Source organism: Cololabis saira, chromosome 3, assembly GCF_033807715.1.
Source record: "Cololabis saira isolate AMF1-May2022 chromosome 3, fColSai1.1, whole genome shotgun sequence".
In the NCBI taxonomy this organism is placed as follows: domain Eukaryota; kingdom Metazoa; phylum Chordata; class Actinopteri; order Beloniformes; family Belonidae; genus Cololabis; species Cololabis saira.
The window spans coordinates 53,838,181-53,854,979 of record NC_084589.1 but is presented as its reverse complement, the minus strand read 5'-3'; the positions used below and the strand labels follow the sequence as shown (position 1 = coordinate 53,854,979).

The window sequence follows — 16,799 nt, the reverse complement described above, 5'->3', positions numbered from 1 at the left end:
TAAAGTTTGGTCACAATTGATTTGTTTGACAGAGCCTAGTGTTCGGATCTCACTCCTTCAAGTTAATAACTGGGTATAGTAATTACTTTGAGACTGATATTCTGCTGTTAAGTTATCATTTCCCTGGATTAAGGCCCTAGGGTGGTGCCCCGAGGATTTTATTTATCATATTGGTCATTCAATTTGATAAATAGTCGACTTTATTAATTATTAATAATTCTTGAAAAAAATTATTAATAAGCCTTCGATAACTGATCAGCCAAGCTACCTGAGTTGCACAACAGGGGGGACAGGGGGGGACAGGTGGTTAGACAGGGGGGGACAGAGTCCTACTGGTCCCCCGAGAGACCCACCACTGCCATGGCCTCCTAAAGGGGGACAGGGGGGGACAGGTGGTTAGACAGGGGGGGACAGAGTCCTGCTCGTCCCCCGAGAGACCCACCACCGCCATGGCCTCCTAGAGGGGGGACAGGTGGTTAGACAGGGGGACAGAGTCCTGCTCGTCCCCCGAGAGACCCACCACCGCCATGGCCTCCTAGAGGGGGGACAGGGGGGTACAGGTGGACAGACAGGTAATAATAATAACTAGAAAATTTCCTTGCAGAAATTTGGAGAGTGCCCCGGCGGGCTGCCGCCCATTTGTGTACATTGCTGCATTTTTCAGCAATAAAGGGGAAGGACTCAAAACTAAGTCCGATGACACCACCCATGACTCTCTATGTCAAACAATTCAAAAGTTGCAGGAAGAACCTCCACTTCAGAACCTTCCGGTTTGGCTCTGAGAAAAACCCAGATTTTGGCTTCTGACAAGGTCTCAAATCACTCTGATTTGAGATCAAACCGTAGCTCCTAGCAGAAAAACAAAAACATCGTGAGAGACACAGAAGTTGTCAGATTCTGACAATCTTAATTTTATTCAGATATTCCTTAAAATAAGTGAGTAAGGTCAGTGCGAAGACAAAGTGAGATTTTTTTAAAAAAACTTTTGACTACATTACAGTCAATAGAGACCAAGGTAGGAATTGGCACCGCTTTAAATTTTGTGCATACCCCGCCTGTCAAAGTCACATTTTATGAATCCCAACACGTATGTCTACATTCTGACCAAAAATGATTTGTCTAGCTTTTACGGTTTGGCCGTGAGCTCGAGTTACAAATAAAAATTCTGGTTATTTTTTCACTGTTTCTCGCACTCTAGATTTGACAAAAAAGTGATTTCCAGTCCTCGCTTTAGTGCTCATATCTTGAAAAGTGTACATTTTAGGAAAAAACAGTTTCAGGTTTGGAGAGAAGAGAAGTTTTCCTCCATTTTGAAGTTTGAATGACATTTCTCCGTGCAAGTATGAGAAAGTTAGGTTACTCAGAAAAAAGGTGAATTTTGGCGCTTTTTTTGACGTTTTCCCATCCGCTCTCAATGGGTTTTTTTGGCCGTTTTTTGAGAATACCAAAAGTCATAGCACTATATTCCCGGTCGAGACACACGTTTTGATATATGATTCGCCTGGGTCCTCCGAAATATGTAGGAGGAGTAGCGAACCGAAATCTGGCCAAAAAAGGAATAAAAATAAACGTACAGGATAACAATAGTGTCTCTGGTGCAGCCGGAGGCATCTATTGTTATCCTGCACTCCTCCTCCATTGCTATCGCATAGCAATGGAGGAGGAGTGAACTATTGTTATCCCGCACTCCTCCTCCATTGCTATGGCATAGCTGTGGAGGAGGAGCCTCTTGGTGCAGCCGTGGCGATAACTAAAGCTGCAGCAGCGATGAAAGGATGAACGGGCCCTCGCACGTGCAATTTTCACCAATAAAGGTCAAGGACTAAAAACCTCGTCGTCCACGTCCTCCACCATGTAGGTCTGGGACTGGTTCAGGTGGACAGACAGACAGACAGACAGACAGACAGACGTGTCCTCACCGTGGTGAGACTGAAGTCCCCCTTGTCGTCCACGTCCTCCACCGTGTAGGTCTGGCTCTGGTTCAGGTAGTTGTAGTAATCAGCCGTGGTGATGCCCAGACTCTCCCTCTGCTCCGCCGAGGCCCCGTCCAGCAGCTGGGGGGGGCAGAGGTCACGGGGGGGTCATGGTGGGGTCGTACAGAGGTCACGAGGGGGGGGGCAGGGGTCATACAGAGGTCACGAGGTGGGACAGGGGTCACACAGAGGTCATACATAACCGTCCAGCAGCTGGAGGTCATACAGAGGTCACGGTGGGATCAGACAGAGGTCACACAGAGGTCATACATGGGGTATAAACATAACCGTCCAGCAGCTGGGGGGACACGGGGAGGGGGTGGGGGGGGGGGGGGGGGGGGGTTGTCATACAGGGGTCGAGGGGGGCATAGAGGTCACAGAGAGGTCACACAGAGCCTCTAGCTAGTGTAAACTCTAGTGTGTTAAGAGTCAGAAGCTGCAGCTACAGAACTATAATAGTTATTCTCAAACAGCTTCGGTAGATTTGTGTATGTTTGCAGGCCAGAGCTTCAGGAGCTGCATGACCTGCAGCCCCCTCTGATCATCCCTCTGCTGCTTCCACCTGCAGCCCCCTCTGATCATCCCACTGCTGCTTCCACCTGCAGCCCCCCTCTGATCATCCCTCTGCTGCTTCCACCTGCAGCCCCCCCTCAGATCATCCCACTGCTGCTTCCACCTGCAGCCCCCCCCCTCAGATCATCCCACTGCTGCTTCCACCTGCAGCCCCCCTCTGATCATTCCACTACTGATTCCACCTGCAGCCCCCCTCTGATCATCCCACTGCTGCTTCCACCTGCAGTCCCCCCTCTGATCATCCCACTGCTGCTTCCACCTGCAGTCCCCCCTCTGATCATCCCACTGCTGCTTCCACCTGCAGTCCCCCCTCTGATCATCCCACTGCTGCTTCCACCTGCAGCCCCCCCTCTGATCATCCCTCTGCTGCTTCCACCTGCAGTCCCCCCTCTGATCATCCCTCTGCTGCTTCCACCTGCAGCCCCCCCTCTGATCATCCCTCTGCTGCTTCCACCTGCAGCCCCCACTCTGATCATCCCTCTGCTGCTTCCACCTGCAGCCCCCCCTCTGATCATCCCTCTGCTGCTTCCACCTGCAGCCCCCCCTCTGATCATCCCTCTGCTGCTTCCACCTGCAGCCCCCTCTGATCATCCCTCTGCTGCTTCCACCTGCAGTCCCCCTCTGATCATCCCTCTGCTGCTTCCACCTGCAGCCCCCCCTCTGATCATCCCTCTGCTGCTTCCACCTGCAGCCCCCCCTCTGATCATCCCACTGCTGCTTCCACCTGCAGCCCCCCCTCTGATCATCCCTCTGCTGCTTCCACCTGCAGCCCCCCCTCTGATCATCCCACTGCTGCTTCCACCTGTAGGAAGCCTGGTTGTAGTACTGTAGTAGTACCTGGTAGTAGATGTGGAAGCTCCGCTCCCCCTGGTTCTGCGACACCACCCGACTCTTCTCCAGCAGGAAGTTGGAGATCTTCCCTCCGTCCGGAGCTCCTCCCCGACTGAACTGGATCTCAAAGTACTTCCCCTGAGAGAGTGGTAGTATCAGTACAGGTACTAGTGTGTATAACGTGGTACTGGTGTGTACTAGCGTGTATAATTGGTGGTACTAGTGTGTACTTGTACTCACGAATCTGCTGGAGTTGTTGTTGCGGACCGTCTTGGCGTTTCCAAAAGCTTCCAGCAGCGGGTTGGACTGCAGGATGATGTCCTTCACGTGCTGCACCGTTACCGTGGAGACAACATCATCACAACATCAGCCGTTACCATGGAGACAAGCATCATCAACCACCGTTACCGTGGAGACAAGCATCATCAACCACCGTTACCGTGGAGACAACATCAACTGGTCTTTAAACTCTGTAGTACCGTAGTACTAACCTGTACTTTCTGTCCTCCCCCCGACACCTTGGACACTGACCTGTAGTACTATGGTAGTACTACAGTAGAAGTACTAACCTGTACTTTCTGTCCTCCCCCCGACACTGACCTGTAGTACTGTAGTAGTACTGTAGTAGTACTACAGTAGTAGTACTAACCTGTACTTTCTGTCCTCCCCCCGACACCTTGGACACGTAGCTCATGATGAATTTGGCGGCGACGGTTTTCCCAGCACCACTTTCTCCGCTGCCATGGCAACCAGAACAAAACAAACATGTCAGTCACCTGGTTCTTGTTCTGGTGTAAACATGGTACAGGTACATGTGAGTCCGGTACAGGTACATGTACATGAATCGAGGCTCCGCCCACCTGATGATGACACACTGGTTCTCGTTGTCAATCATCATGTTCCGGTACATGTTGTCGGCCAGAGCGTAGATGTGGGGGGGGTTCTCGTACTGGGCCTGCAGGTGAGATACAGGTGAGGGGGCGGGGTTACAGGTACAGGTGAGTCAGGTACAGGTGAGGGGGCGGGGTTACAGGTACAGGTGAAGGGGGGGGTTACAGGTACAGGTGAGTCAAGTACAGGTAAAGAGGCGGGGTTACAGGTGAGTTACAGGTGAGGGGGCGGGGTTACAGGTACAGGTGAGGGGGCGGGGTTACAGGTACAGGTGAGGGGGCGGGGTTACAGGTACAGGTGAGGGGGCGGGGTTACAGGTACAGACAGGTAAAGGGGGCGTGGCCTCACCGCTCCCTGGTAAAGCTCCACCTCCCGGTCGGTGAAATACGGAAGCTGCTTGAACGGATTCACCGAGATCAGAACCGGACCGATGTAGGTCTGGGACACGGGTCAAGGACCAGAACCAGAGACAGAGATCAGAACCAGGACCAGGTCCAGAGACCAGAACTAGAGACCTGGACCTGGACCTGGACCAGAACTGAAGACCAGATACCAGAACCAGGAGCAGAACCAGAACCTGGACTAGAACCAGGACCTGGACAAGAACTAGAGACCTGGACCAGAACTAGAACCTGGACCAGGACCAGAACGTAATGAACTTAATCATCAATAACATAAAATTAGAACAAACAAACATTACGAAATTCTTAGGAATAATTATTGATGAAAAACATGGAAGCCAAACATTAATACCGTAAATAGAAAATTATCTAAAACTATAGTAATATATAACATCTTTTCACTTTCTGTTTTCAGAGCTATCATTATTATTATTATCATTATTATTATCATTATTATTAGTGCCACGGCTGCGCCAAGTGGCACGCCTCCTCCATCGCTATGCCATAACAATGGAGGAGGAGGCATGTATTATTATTGTGTGGATTTATTATTCATCTGCTTATTCATTTTCCGGACAGGTTTCGGTTTGCTGCTACTCCTACAGATTTCAGACGACCGAGACGCATCATATATCAAAACGTGCGGCTCGATCGGGAATGGTGTGCTATGACTTTTTGTCAGGTAAATTATTTCTTGGTTTTCAGTCCTTCACTTTTATTGCTGCAAATTGCAGCAATGTAGACAGATGGACAGCAGCCGCCGTGGGTGGCACTCTTGACATTTCTGCGAGGAAATTTTCTACTTAGTGCCATGGCTGCACCAAGAGGCTCCTCCTCCATAGCTATGACATAGCAATGGAGGAGGAGTGCAGGATAACAATAGTGTCTCTGGCGCAGCCAGAGACACTATTGTTATCCTGCACTATTGTTATCCTGCATGTTTATTCTTATTCATTTTCCGGACAGATTTCGGTTTGCTACTCCTCCTCCGCCAATTCCTGCCTCGGTCTCCATTGACTGTAATGTAATAAAACATTTTCTCAAAAAACTCTCACTTTGTTTTCGCACTGCCGTTACTAACACATTTTAAGGAATATCTGAATAAAATTAAGATTGTCAGAATCTGCCGGGTTCTGTGTCTCTCACGATTTCTTTATTTTTCTGCTAGGAGTTATTTGAGAACTTGTCACAAGGCAAAAATCTTGGTTTTTCTCACAGCCATACCGGAATGTTCCTAGAGTCGAGGTTCTTGTTGCCGGGGCAACCAGTGCTCAGCTGTTGACTGATTAGACTGACCCAGAACTGGTCACATGACTCAGTCAGTACAGACTTCATATACTTTACCCTGGAAAATGGAGAAATATGAACCCTGACCTTTTGACCTTAGATTATACCCAGTCCTGCTGGGAACCGGTGCATGGGGTATATATATATTATATATATAAATATATACATTTGTATATTATATATACAAATTAGCCCCGCCCTTTCTTCTGATTGGCCGATATGTGATATTCAAATATCTTTTGAATGGTTTGACATAGAGAGTCATAGGTGGTGTCATTGGACTTGGTATTGAGTCCTTCACCTTCATTGGTGCCAATTAGCCCAACCCCTTCTTCTGATTGGCCGATATGTGAGTATTCACGTTTATTGCTTGCAAAATCAAGCAATGTACACAAATGTGCAGCAGCCCGCCGTGGCACTCTCGAAATTTCTGCTAGGAAATTGTCTAGTTAGTGCCACGGCTGTGCCAAGTGGCACGCCTCCTCCATAGCTATGCAATAGCAATGGAGGAGCAGTGCCTCTTGGCGCAGCCAGAGGCACTGTGGTTATTGTGTGCGTTTCATCTTATTATTATTCATTTTCCGGACGAACTTCGGCGCATAACTAGTCCCACAACTTAAGTAAAAATTTAGAAACGTGCCCCTTAAGCGGGAATCGGGTGGTATGACTTTTATTAGCGATTGGCGGGCACGTTTTTGCGCAATGTGCGAAAACATGCGCTTTTGGCGCCATCCAGAACTTATTGGGAGACGTTTGGGGCCTCACCACTCGCACACCGTTACTCGAAAAAATTCTGAACCGATTTAGAAAGTTGTAGGCCCTGAATTTAACTTCAGTCCTGGGGATTTTCAGAGCGATGGCACAAATAGTTTTCGCTCGAAGTGCAAAAACATTTCCAAATTAATGGGGAGATTTTCCCATGTACTGTATGTGTGTGGCACGGAATGTCACACTGTGGATGGGAGGAGGTAAAAAAAGCCAAAATTCACCTTTTTTCTGAGTCACCTAACTTTCTCATACCTTCACGTAGAAATGTCATTCAAACTTCAAAACGGAGGAAAACTTCTCTTCTCTCCAAACCCAAACAGTTTTTTCGTAAGGTGTAAACTTTTCAAAATATGAGCCCTCAAGCGAGGACTGGAAATCCCTTTTTCGTCAAATCTAGAGTGCGGGTGTCGGTTGGTAGAGTGTGAGAAACAGCAAAAAATAACCCAAATTTTTATTTGTAACTCGAGCTCACGGCCAAACCGTAGAAAGGAGACAAATAATTTTTGGTCAGAATGTAGACATAGGTGTTGGGATTCATAAAATGTGACTTGGCAGGGTATGCACAAATTTAAACGGGTGGGGGTGTGGGGAGGATAGAGCGGCGCCAATACCTGTTTCGGTCTCCATTTACTGTAATGTAATCAAACATTTTCTTCAAAAGAATCTCACTCTGTCTTCGCACTGAGCTTACTCACTCATTATAAAGAATATCTGAATAAAATTAAGATTGTCAGAATCTGCTGGGTTCTGTGTCTCTCACGATGTTTCTGTTTTTCTGCTACGAGCTACTGATTTGAGACATTGTCAGAAGCCAAAATCTGGGTTAACCGGAGGGTTCTGTGTATCTATCTCTGGTTCTGGACCAGGACCAGGTCCAGAACCAGGACCAGGACCAGGACCAGGAAAAGGATACGAAGATGTAGTCGTCCATGTATCTCTGGTCCTGGTCTTGGTCTCTGGACTCACCAGGACTCACCAGAACCAGGACCAGAACCAGGACCAGGACCAGGACCAGTAAAGGATACGAAGATGTAGTCGTCCATGTATCTCTTCTTCAGGTTGTCGGTGATTCCCTCCTCGCTGATCTTGGACAGCAGAACCATGTCGTCCACGCCGGAGACCTTCACGTTCTGGGCCTGCCAGTGGTAGCGCTCCTTACTGCCCTGGAGGGCAAATAGAGAGGTTAGCTCCTTACTGCCCTGGGGGGCAAATAGAGAGGTTAGCTCCTTACTGCCCTGGAGGGGCAAATACAGGGTGGGTTAGGAAAACCTTCCTTACTGCCCTGGGGGGAGCAGATACAGGGGGGGAGCAGATACAGGGGTTAGGAAAACCTTCACGTTCTGGGCCTGCCAGTGGTAGCGCTCCTTACTGCCCTGGGGAGGGTAACGGGGGGGGGGGGGGGGAGGTGGGGGGGGGGTGGGCAGGTACAGGGGTTAGGAAAACCTTCCTTACTGCCCTGGGGGGAAGATACAGGCGTTAGTTCCTTACTGCCCTGGGGGGGGGCACATAGAGGGGGGGGGGGGGGGGGGGGGGGGGGGGGCAGATACAGGTGAAGGGAGAAAAAATATGTTTTTGTGTCCTGAAATGCCCTGAGTTCCCAAAACACAGTCTGCACCTGCTGTTTGTTAACAAATGTAGCTGTGTTCAATAGGATCCAGGGGGTGGGGTGGGTAATGTCTGGGGTTATGATTTCATTTTTATTTATTTATTTATATATTCATTTATTTTTGCCCTTAATTTATGTGTTAATTTTGCATTGTTATACTTAATAATATGGGCATTACTTTTTTTTTGTTTTGTATTTGCTTTTTGTTATTACATTTATCTATTCATTTGTTGTTTTTATGTATTGGTGTTTTTTTGTTAAAATATCATATACATGCATCATGTTGTTTTTTCAGAAAAAAGAAAGAAAAATTAGATCACAAAAAAAACAAATATAGCTGTGATGTGTGGCTTGTTCACACGGGGCTGGGTTCCCGTGGGAAGCGATTTGGTGTGGGAGCTCGCGTAGGGGTGAAGGTGCCTTTTCCCCCCCTCACCAGCTAGGAAAGTTATAAAGACGGGACAGCCGGAAGTTAAAGTCGGAGTCAGCTGCGGGTCTAGTGCACGGTAGCCCAGCGGGTTTATGGCTGCTCTGCCAGGACTGTCCGGCTCTCCAGTCCTTTGTGTGTCGAGGTGAGAGTTATCAAGGCCTAGCCCCTGTGTTATTGTCTGTTGCTCTGCCATTCACGGGGGATAACCTGACACAGTTATCCTAGCAAAGGGCAGTTGTGTGTGAGTCTTTTTGTGTGCACTGCTTGCTAATAAATGTATTCATTATAGCAGAAGCGAGTGTGTGTGTGTGTGTGTGTGTCTGTGTGTGTGTGATTTATTTTTGCACATCCGACCACTCTAGAACCTTAAAGTGAGATTTTCTCCCAAAACAACAGGGGTTATCGACCATAAATTGTGCTGGAAGAGACATGTTGATTATTTAAAGGCAAAGGTTTCTAAATCAATCAAAGGCTTCTAAATCAATCGGAATATTGATCAGAACCAGGACATCGTCACTCATGACTCCCTGAACATGTTACAGCTGCTTCATCGTCCCATTCATCACTTATTACAAAAAAGAGCCATCAGAGTTATAAACAAAGCAGATTATCAAGAACCAACTAATAGATTATTCCTAAATTCAAATGTGCTTAAATTCAGAGATTTAGTAGACCTTAAAACAGCACAATTTATGTGTAAAAACACCAATAAAACACTTCCTGACAGCAATCAGAAGCTCTTCAATGTAGATTTTAAAATCTACATTTAAAATAACCCCCGTCTGCAGGAAGTGGAGCTGCGCTCTGATTGGCTGCTGCGTCTCCGTGTCAGTGATGTCATCAGCTGCTGGATTCCCAGAATTCCTCAGTCCTGCAACAACTCGCCTGGGAGTGTGTGTGTGTGTGTGTGTGTGTGTGTGTGTGTGTGTGTGTGTGTGTGTGTGTGTGTGTGTGTGTGTGTGTGTGTATAAGTGTGTGTGTGTGTGTGTGTGTGTGTGTGTGTGTGTGTGTGTGTGTGTATAAGTGTGTGTGTGTGTGTGTGTGTGTGTGTGTGTGTATAAGTGTGTGTGTGTTTGTAGGTGTGTGTGTGCCATCAAGTCAATAATACACTATACAGACACTCGTTCATTGAGTTATGGTTTTCATATATTTCAACACTTGTAAATGACTAATGTAAGCCTCATTAAATGAAGAAAGAAAGAAATAAAGACAGCTTTGCTTGTGGGGCCAGAGAAGCTTAGTATTATAGCGTGCAGTAGCCATGCGCTGGACCAGCTATCAGACTGCACATCAGACTGCAAATCTATTCAGCTGGATTTAGATTGTCACATAACTTCAGTTACGAGTTTATATCAATGTCACTTGCTAACGTTAACAAGCTGTGATGGTAGCTAACAGTTCATGTTTTTAATTAACATTACATGTTTTATAGATTCTGGTTTGCAGCCATGTAATTATTACTGCAGCGGTTATTTATATGCATTGAAGTAATTTGAGACTCAACAACCTGCAGATCCTCAGTAATGCAGTTACATTAAATATTATAATTATTCACACCGCAGTGCAGTGCATATTTATGATAGCAGTCTGAAACGTGTGTAACTTACGTTACTGCTACTGACAGCGCTGTGTGAGATTATCTTAAATATGACTGTTGAGAGAGAACAACACTTTGATATGTTACATGTGTATGTTTCAGTGCATCATGGATCCTTCTTAGTCACCTGTCGATGTCATCACCTGCCTGCAGTGGAAAGAAGTCTTCTCACTTCTTTCTCCTTCTTCACACTCACATTACTTCCTAATTATATTTGCTACTTTTGTCTTTAATACTGCCTGAAAATGTTAATTTCACATTCAAATCTCCGTCAGGTGACAGGACCAGGAAAAAAAAGTCACTAAATGTTTGTGACATCAATAGAACAAACGCAGTCATCAAAACTCTCTAGATAAAGAGTAAGAGAACAAAACAAAACAAAATGCAGAATGATGTCATTCTGCATATTAAGTAGCCATGTGCTACTGCAGCTACCTAAGCTTCTCTGGCCCAACAAAGGAAGCTGTTTTACTTTCTTTCTTTATTCATTCAAGGACAGTTGTGCCTATTATTGACTCGATAGCACCATATACTGGATGAAAATGGAACACAGATAAACTAAACGACACGCTTATGTGATGCGTCTGCTGCGCACCGAGGAAATTTACTTCCGGTTGTAAACAGTCAGAGAATGCGAACTACAGGGCCCCCGGGTCCTACAGGGGCCCCTGTAAGACCAGGGGGGCCCTATTAGGACCCGGGTAGTTTCTCTGTCTCTCGCTCTGTGCACCGACATGATCCGCTGGGCGGTGCCTCTCACCCTTCTTCTCCTCTCCTCTTCCTCTCTTCTCCATTTACATTTTTATTTATTATAAATATCTCATAGCTATCATTTTTGTCCATCGTTCCTGTAGTTTCTTGTGCCGGCCCCCTTTTTTCTCTTTTGTGCATGTTTGCAGGCCGGAGCCTCGGGAGCTGCGTTCTGGCCTGCGGTCCCCACCTCTGGTCATCCCGTTGCTGCTTCCACCTGCCTGCTGTGCTGTTGCCGTCCTTGACCCACCAGTCTGGCCCTCGGCAGGAGGGTCCCCCCTGATGATCCTGGTCCTGGTCCAGGTTTCTTCCTCCTAAAGGGGAGTTTTTCTTGCCACTGTTTGGCTTAAGGTTTTTCTCCCACTAGGGGAGTTTTTACCTGCCATTGTTTATGTAATAACTGCTCGGGGGTTTATGTTTATGTTCTGGGTCTCTGTAAAGCGTCTAGAGACAACTGTTGTACTAGACGCTATACAAATAAAATTGAATTGAATTGAAAGACGACGCCCATCCCTGTCCCGGCGTCTGATTGGTCGATCAACACGGATCAACAAAAAACTAACGACCCAATCAGCAGTCAGGACGTTTCCACGGCAACAAAAGAAAAAACAACCGGTTCAGATTCAGATTTATTTTATTTTTGTGTGAATATATTAATGATCAATACCATCAATCACATTTAGTTTCATATCATTTATGTTAGGTGTTTTTATAAATAAACATATTTTCTTGTTCTGCATTTAATTTTAATTCTTAGTATTTTATTTGGCTGAAGTTTTGTGACGTTTCCGGTTATTTTCACTATTTTTAAATTTTCTTCCATTGAAATATGTTTCTTTGTTTTTGTTTTGTATTTGCCTCATTTAGTATGCACTTATTTATCTTTAGTTGTACTTGGATTTATCTTTAATCTATCTGTTTTTGGTTATTTGTTTTTTTTTTTCATTTAGGAAAATTAATTTTCTTTTTTCATTGTTTTCTGCTCATTATTATCTTTAGTTTTAATTTGTTTTTCCTTTTTTGTCTTGTTTTTCTTTTTAGTTGTTGTTCTTTGTACTTTGTTTTATTCTGTTTAACTAACATTTTATATTGTACTGTTGAAGTTTTATAGAAATGTATGTTTGTGTTGGACCCCAGGAAGAATAGCAACTAATGGGGATCTGAAATAAATACATAAATAAATACATTAAATAAATCCTGGATCAGGAGATCCGACCGGGAGATCAGAGACCGGTTCCTGATCAGGAACCGGTCTCTGATCTCTGGTCTCTGGTCCAGGGTCCAGACCTGACCCTGGACCCGGTCCAGGTCCAGGTCCAGGTCCAGGTCCAGGTCCAGGTCCAGGTCCAGGTCCAGGTCCAGGTCCAGGTCCAGGTCCTGGACCAGGACCCTCCCGTCTGAACTCACCATGTCTGATCCACTTCCTGCTTCAGCCCAGAGTTAAAGCTGCCGGTTCTGGTCCCGGTGGTAAAGGGGGTCCAGGTAAACCGGGTCCAGGGGGTCCGGGGGGTAAAGGGGGTCCAGCTAGACCAGTTCCAGGTCCTGGTCCTGCTAATCCGGCTCAGAATCTTCAGATCGCTTCACTTTTCTCAACATTCATTCCATTCCTTCCTGCACTTCCTGCGTCTTCAGCTCAACTCCCTGCAGGTGTGGACAGGTGAGGCCCCGCCCCCTGCAGGGGAGGCCCCGCCCCCTGCAGGTGAGGCCCCGCCCCCAGGTGAGGCCCCGCCCCCTGGGGGAGGCCCCGCCCCCTGGGGAGACCCCGCCCCCTGGGGGTGAGGCCCCACCCCCTCTGTGAGGCCACGCCCCCTCGAGTGAGGCCCCGCCCCCTCTGCACCGTGGAACTCTGGGTAATGTAGTTCAACTCAACTCAACTTTATTTATAAAGCACTTTACAACAACCGCAGCTGAAACAAAGTTCTGGACACAAATAAATACAACATTTGGAATAACTTTAGTATTTATTTCTTGTAAATAAGATAATTTACAAGAAATAAATAGTAAAATAATTGTTTATTGCTTTTAAAACTAATGAACATCAATAAAACGAAACTAAGAATCAATCAACGTTCAGAAAAGATTTGAAAAAGGAAAAAGCAAGTAAAACTTAAAAGGAACAGAGATTTTTATAAACCAAGATTCAGGACTAAATTGATGGAACGTTGTGTTTCTGTGAAAGAATCAGTTTATGGAACAATCTGAATAAAGAAAACAAAGAATCAAATCAAACATTACATTCAAAAGAACAATTAAAGCCTGTATGTTAAGGAAATATAACGAAAAATGTTGAGTTTGATTGACATCCCCGTAGGCAGTGGTAATTTTATTTTAGTTGTTTTTATTCACTTATTTGTTGTTTTTTTATTATTATTTTTAATGTATGTTATTTGTGAAAGGGGCAGATCAGATAAGATTCTTCTTCTTTCTGCTCCCTTTCATTCAGAAGTTAGGAACATTTGTATTTGTGTTTGTATTGAATTGTTTTTTGAATGAAATAAAGAATAAAATGAAAATGAAATGAAAGAACGAACCATAAAAACAGAAACAGACTCAACCGGACGTAAAGACGATGTTTTTTCGGTAACCCTCTCTTTTACAGTAATAACCCGGTAATACCAGGTACTTAAACACAAGGGGCAGATAATACAATAATAATATATATATATAATAAATATGTCCTTGACATGCCAGTTTCAGATCTAAATATGTTGTTATATCGTTATTGAATGCACTGTATTTTTTATTTGTTGCATTGATTGACTGAATGTGTCTATATTTTCAACACTGTGCAGTTTTATGTTTTACACTAATACGTTTTACACTGTACAATATGTTTTTATACACAACTTTTTATTTTTTTCTTTATCCTTTGGAAGAAAAAAAAATCTTTGACAGATCACCTGTTTTGGCGTATTTGTTACAAGGTGGTGGTGGAGTGTGTTTGTTCAAATCTTTATAATTATAATCTACAATTACCAGGTAATATTATGGAAACAACACACGCTTTCTTTTTACCGTCCAGTTTCACTTTAATTACTGAGTAAAAACCAGGTAAACATTTCAGTCAGTTAAAAAAAAGAGCAACAAACATTTTGGGTGGAATTTTAATTTAATCAAAAACAGAAACAGAAAATGATCAATTTATTACGATTTTTTTAATGTTTGTAATAATAATAATAATAATAATAATAATAATAATAATAATAATAATAATAATAAAGCTTCAAGTGTTTATTTCACTGAGGAGAAAAGAACCCGGACCTGGAACCTGAACCTGGTCTAGAACCTGGACCTGGTCTAGAACCTGGTCTAGAGTCAGATCTGGTTCCAGATCTGGAATCCACCCTGGCTCCTCCCCCAGCCGGATTCTGACTCCTCCCCCTCCCTGGCTCCTCCCCCTCACTAGCCCCTCCCCTCCCTGACTCCTCCCCCTGATTCTGGCTCCTCCCCCTCTCAGGTTTCAGTGCAGACCGAGGAGGAACCGGCTCCTCCTGCTGGTGGAAGATCAACCTGCAGGTCCGGAAACCTCACTGGCTCCTCCCCCTCCTTTAGCTCCTCCCCTGATTCTGAATCCTCCCCCTCCTTTAGCTCCTCCCCCTCCTTAAGCTCCTCCCCCCAGCGCCTCCTGCTGGTGGAAGATGAACCTGCAGGTCTGGACCACATTTACTGAGGTAGAAGATCTAAAACTCTAAAACAATTAAACTCTAAAACAATGAAAAATTGAAATCTAAATCATTAAAACAATCAAACTAAAACTTAAAGGGAAAGTTCGGTTTTTTACAACCTGGACCTTATTTATAACATTTTTTATGGTCGTATACTCACCCAGAAAAGTTTGGAGTCATTTGGAGTCCTTCGGAAGATACTAGGAGGTTTTTTGCGAGCTGCGTCTCCATATAACGGCAGCGCATGAGGGCATAGACGGACACAGACGATGCAGCGTCTAAATAACACATGATTGCCGCAAAACTCTTCATTTATTTTATGAATCACTAGATCTGCTTCCAGGATCTGTTGTCTACATCCGGGGTTGTGTGTGTAACAAATAAATCCGTTTGTAAACCAGACCTCTGACCTCATGACGTCATCTCTGTGCAGCACTCTGTCCTCCGTTCAGTGAGCTCTTCAGCCGTAACTCCGGCTCAAAACCGTAAGGACGGCCATCATATTCAAAGTCGTCGTCCACAACCTCAGAATGTGACAAATATTCAGACATGTTTCAAATAACTAACAGTAAACTAACAGTAGCGTGAGGTTTCTGTACACGGAGCTATGTCTGCGATGCGCGCACAGAGATGACGTCCTGAGTTCAGAGGTCTTGTTTACAAACTGATTTATTTATTACACAGACAGCGCCACAATGTTACAACAGGTCCTGGAAGCAGATCTAGTGATTCATAAAAGAAATGAACGAGTTTCGTGGCAATCATGTGTTATTTAGACGCTGCATCGTCTGCGTCCGTCTATGCCCTCATGCGCTCCATTACATGGAGAAGCGGCTCGCAAAAAACCTCCTAGTATCTTCCGAAGGACTCCAAATGACACCAAACTTGCCTGGGTGAGTATACGACCATAAAAAATGTCATAAATAAGGTCCTGGTTGTAAAAAACCGAACTTTCCCTTTAAAAACTAAAAGTTAAAAAGTAAAACTTAAAAACTCTGATCTAAAACACAAACAATCAAACTAAAACTAATCTTTACAGGAAATACTGCAGTCAAACATGGTTTAGTAAAAACATTAGAATTATAAAACTCTTTGATCGGAAACACAACGCCCAGCAGGAACGACATCAGCCGGGGATTAGAGTCTGGATTAGAGTCTGAGTTAGAGTCTGGTTTAAACCGGCTCGTCCTCCGGGGGTGGGGCCAGCGCTGGAGGGGGCGGGGTGTGGACAGGAAGGGGCGGAGACTCTGCGGAGGGGGCGGGGCGTGGACAGGAAGGGGCGGGGCCAGCAGCGGAGAATAGACAGGAAGGGGCGGAGACTCTGCAGAGGGGGCGGAGCGTGGACAGGAAGGGGCGGAGACTCTGCGGAGGGGGCGGGGCGTGGACAGGAAGGGGCGGAGACTCTGCGGAGGGGGCGGGGCGTGGACAGGAAGGGGCGGAGACTCTGCGGAGGGGGCGGGGCGTGGACAGGAAGGGGCGGGGCCAGCGGTGCAGGGGGCGGGGCGTGGACAGGAAGGGGCGGAGACTCTGCGGAGGGGGCGGGGCGTGGACAGGAAGGGGCGGGGCCAGCGGTGCAGGGGGCGGGGCGTGGACAGGAAGGGGCGGAGACTCTGTGGAGGGGGCGGAGCGTGGACAGGAAGGGGCGGAGACTCTGCGGAGGGGGCGGAGCGTGGACAGGAAGGGGCGGAGACTCGGCAGCAGCTGCAGGTTTTAATGGCTCAAACACAAAAACGGGTTTTTACAAACGTTTAACAAGAAAAACACACTGGTCCAAAAACACGGGTCAGAATCCACCGTTTACCGTTTACCGGGCCCTGATTGGCCGGGAGTCCTGCTGAGCCAATCAGAGCAGAGTCTGCTGAGAGCCAATCAGAGCAGATCCTGCTGAGCCAATCAGAGCAGAGTCTGAGCAGCCAATCAGAGCAGAGTCTGCTGATCAGCCAATCAGAGGCCTCGGCCCGGGAGGAAGACGGAGAAACACGAGGCCTGGAGCTCCTGATGGAATAATTTCTATAATGGAATAATTT

The 16,799-nt window shown here is 46.1% G+C and overlaps 1 protein-coding gene across 3 annotated transcripts in view; it reads right to left on the bottom strand.

Annotated features, from left to right (window-relative positions):
• Positions 1-12,743, bottom strand: part of myo1eb (myosin IEb) — a 38,996-nt gene extending 26,253 nt beyond the window's left edge. For 2 of the 3 annotated variants that reach the window (XM_061717822.1, XM_061717823.1), the window contains exons 1-8: positions 12,515-12,743; positions 7,750-7,887; positions 4,617-4,706; positions 4,238-4,332; positions 4,027-4,114; positions 3,618-3,707; positions 3,384-3,515; positions 1,920-2,054 (exon numbers count right to left, since the gene is read on the bottom strand). In XM_061717822.1, coding sequence (XP_061573806.1) covers positions 1,920-2,054; positions 3,384-3,515; positions 3,618-3,707; positions 4,027-4,114; positions 4,238-4,332; positions 4,617-4,706; positions 7,750-7,887; positions 12,515-12,517 — 771 coding nt within the window. In that variant the 5' untranslated portion in view covers positions 12,518-12,743. Of the gene's footprint in view, positions 1-1,919; positions 2,055-3,383; positions 3,516-3,617; positions 3,708-4,026; positions 4,115-4,237; positions 4,333-4,616; positions 4,707-7,637; positions 7,729-7,749; positions 7,888-12,514 lie in introns of those variants that run through there. The other variant, XM_061717824.1, reaches the window with a different exon arrangement.
• Positions 12,744-16,799: the final 4,056 nt, after the last annotated feature.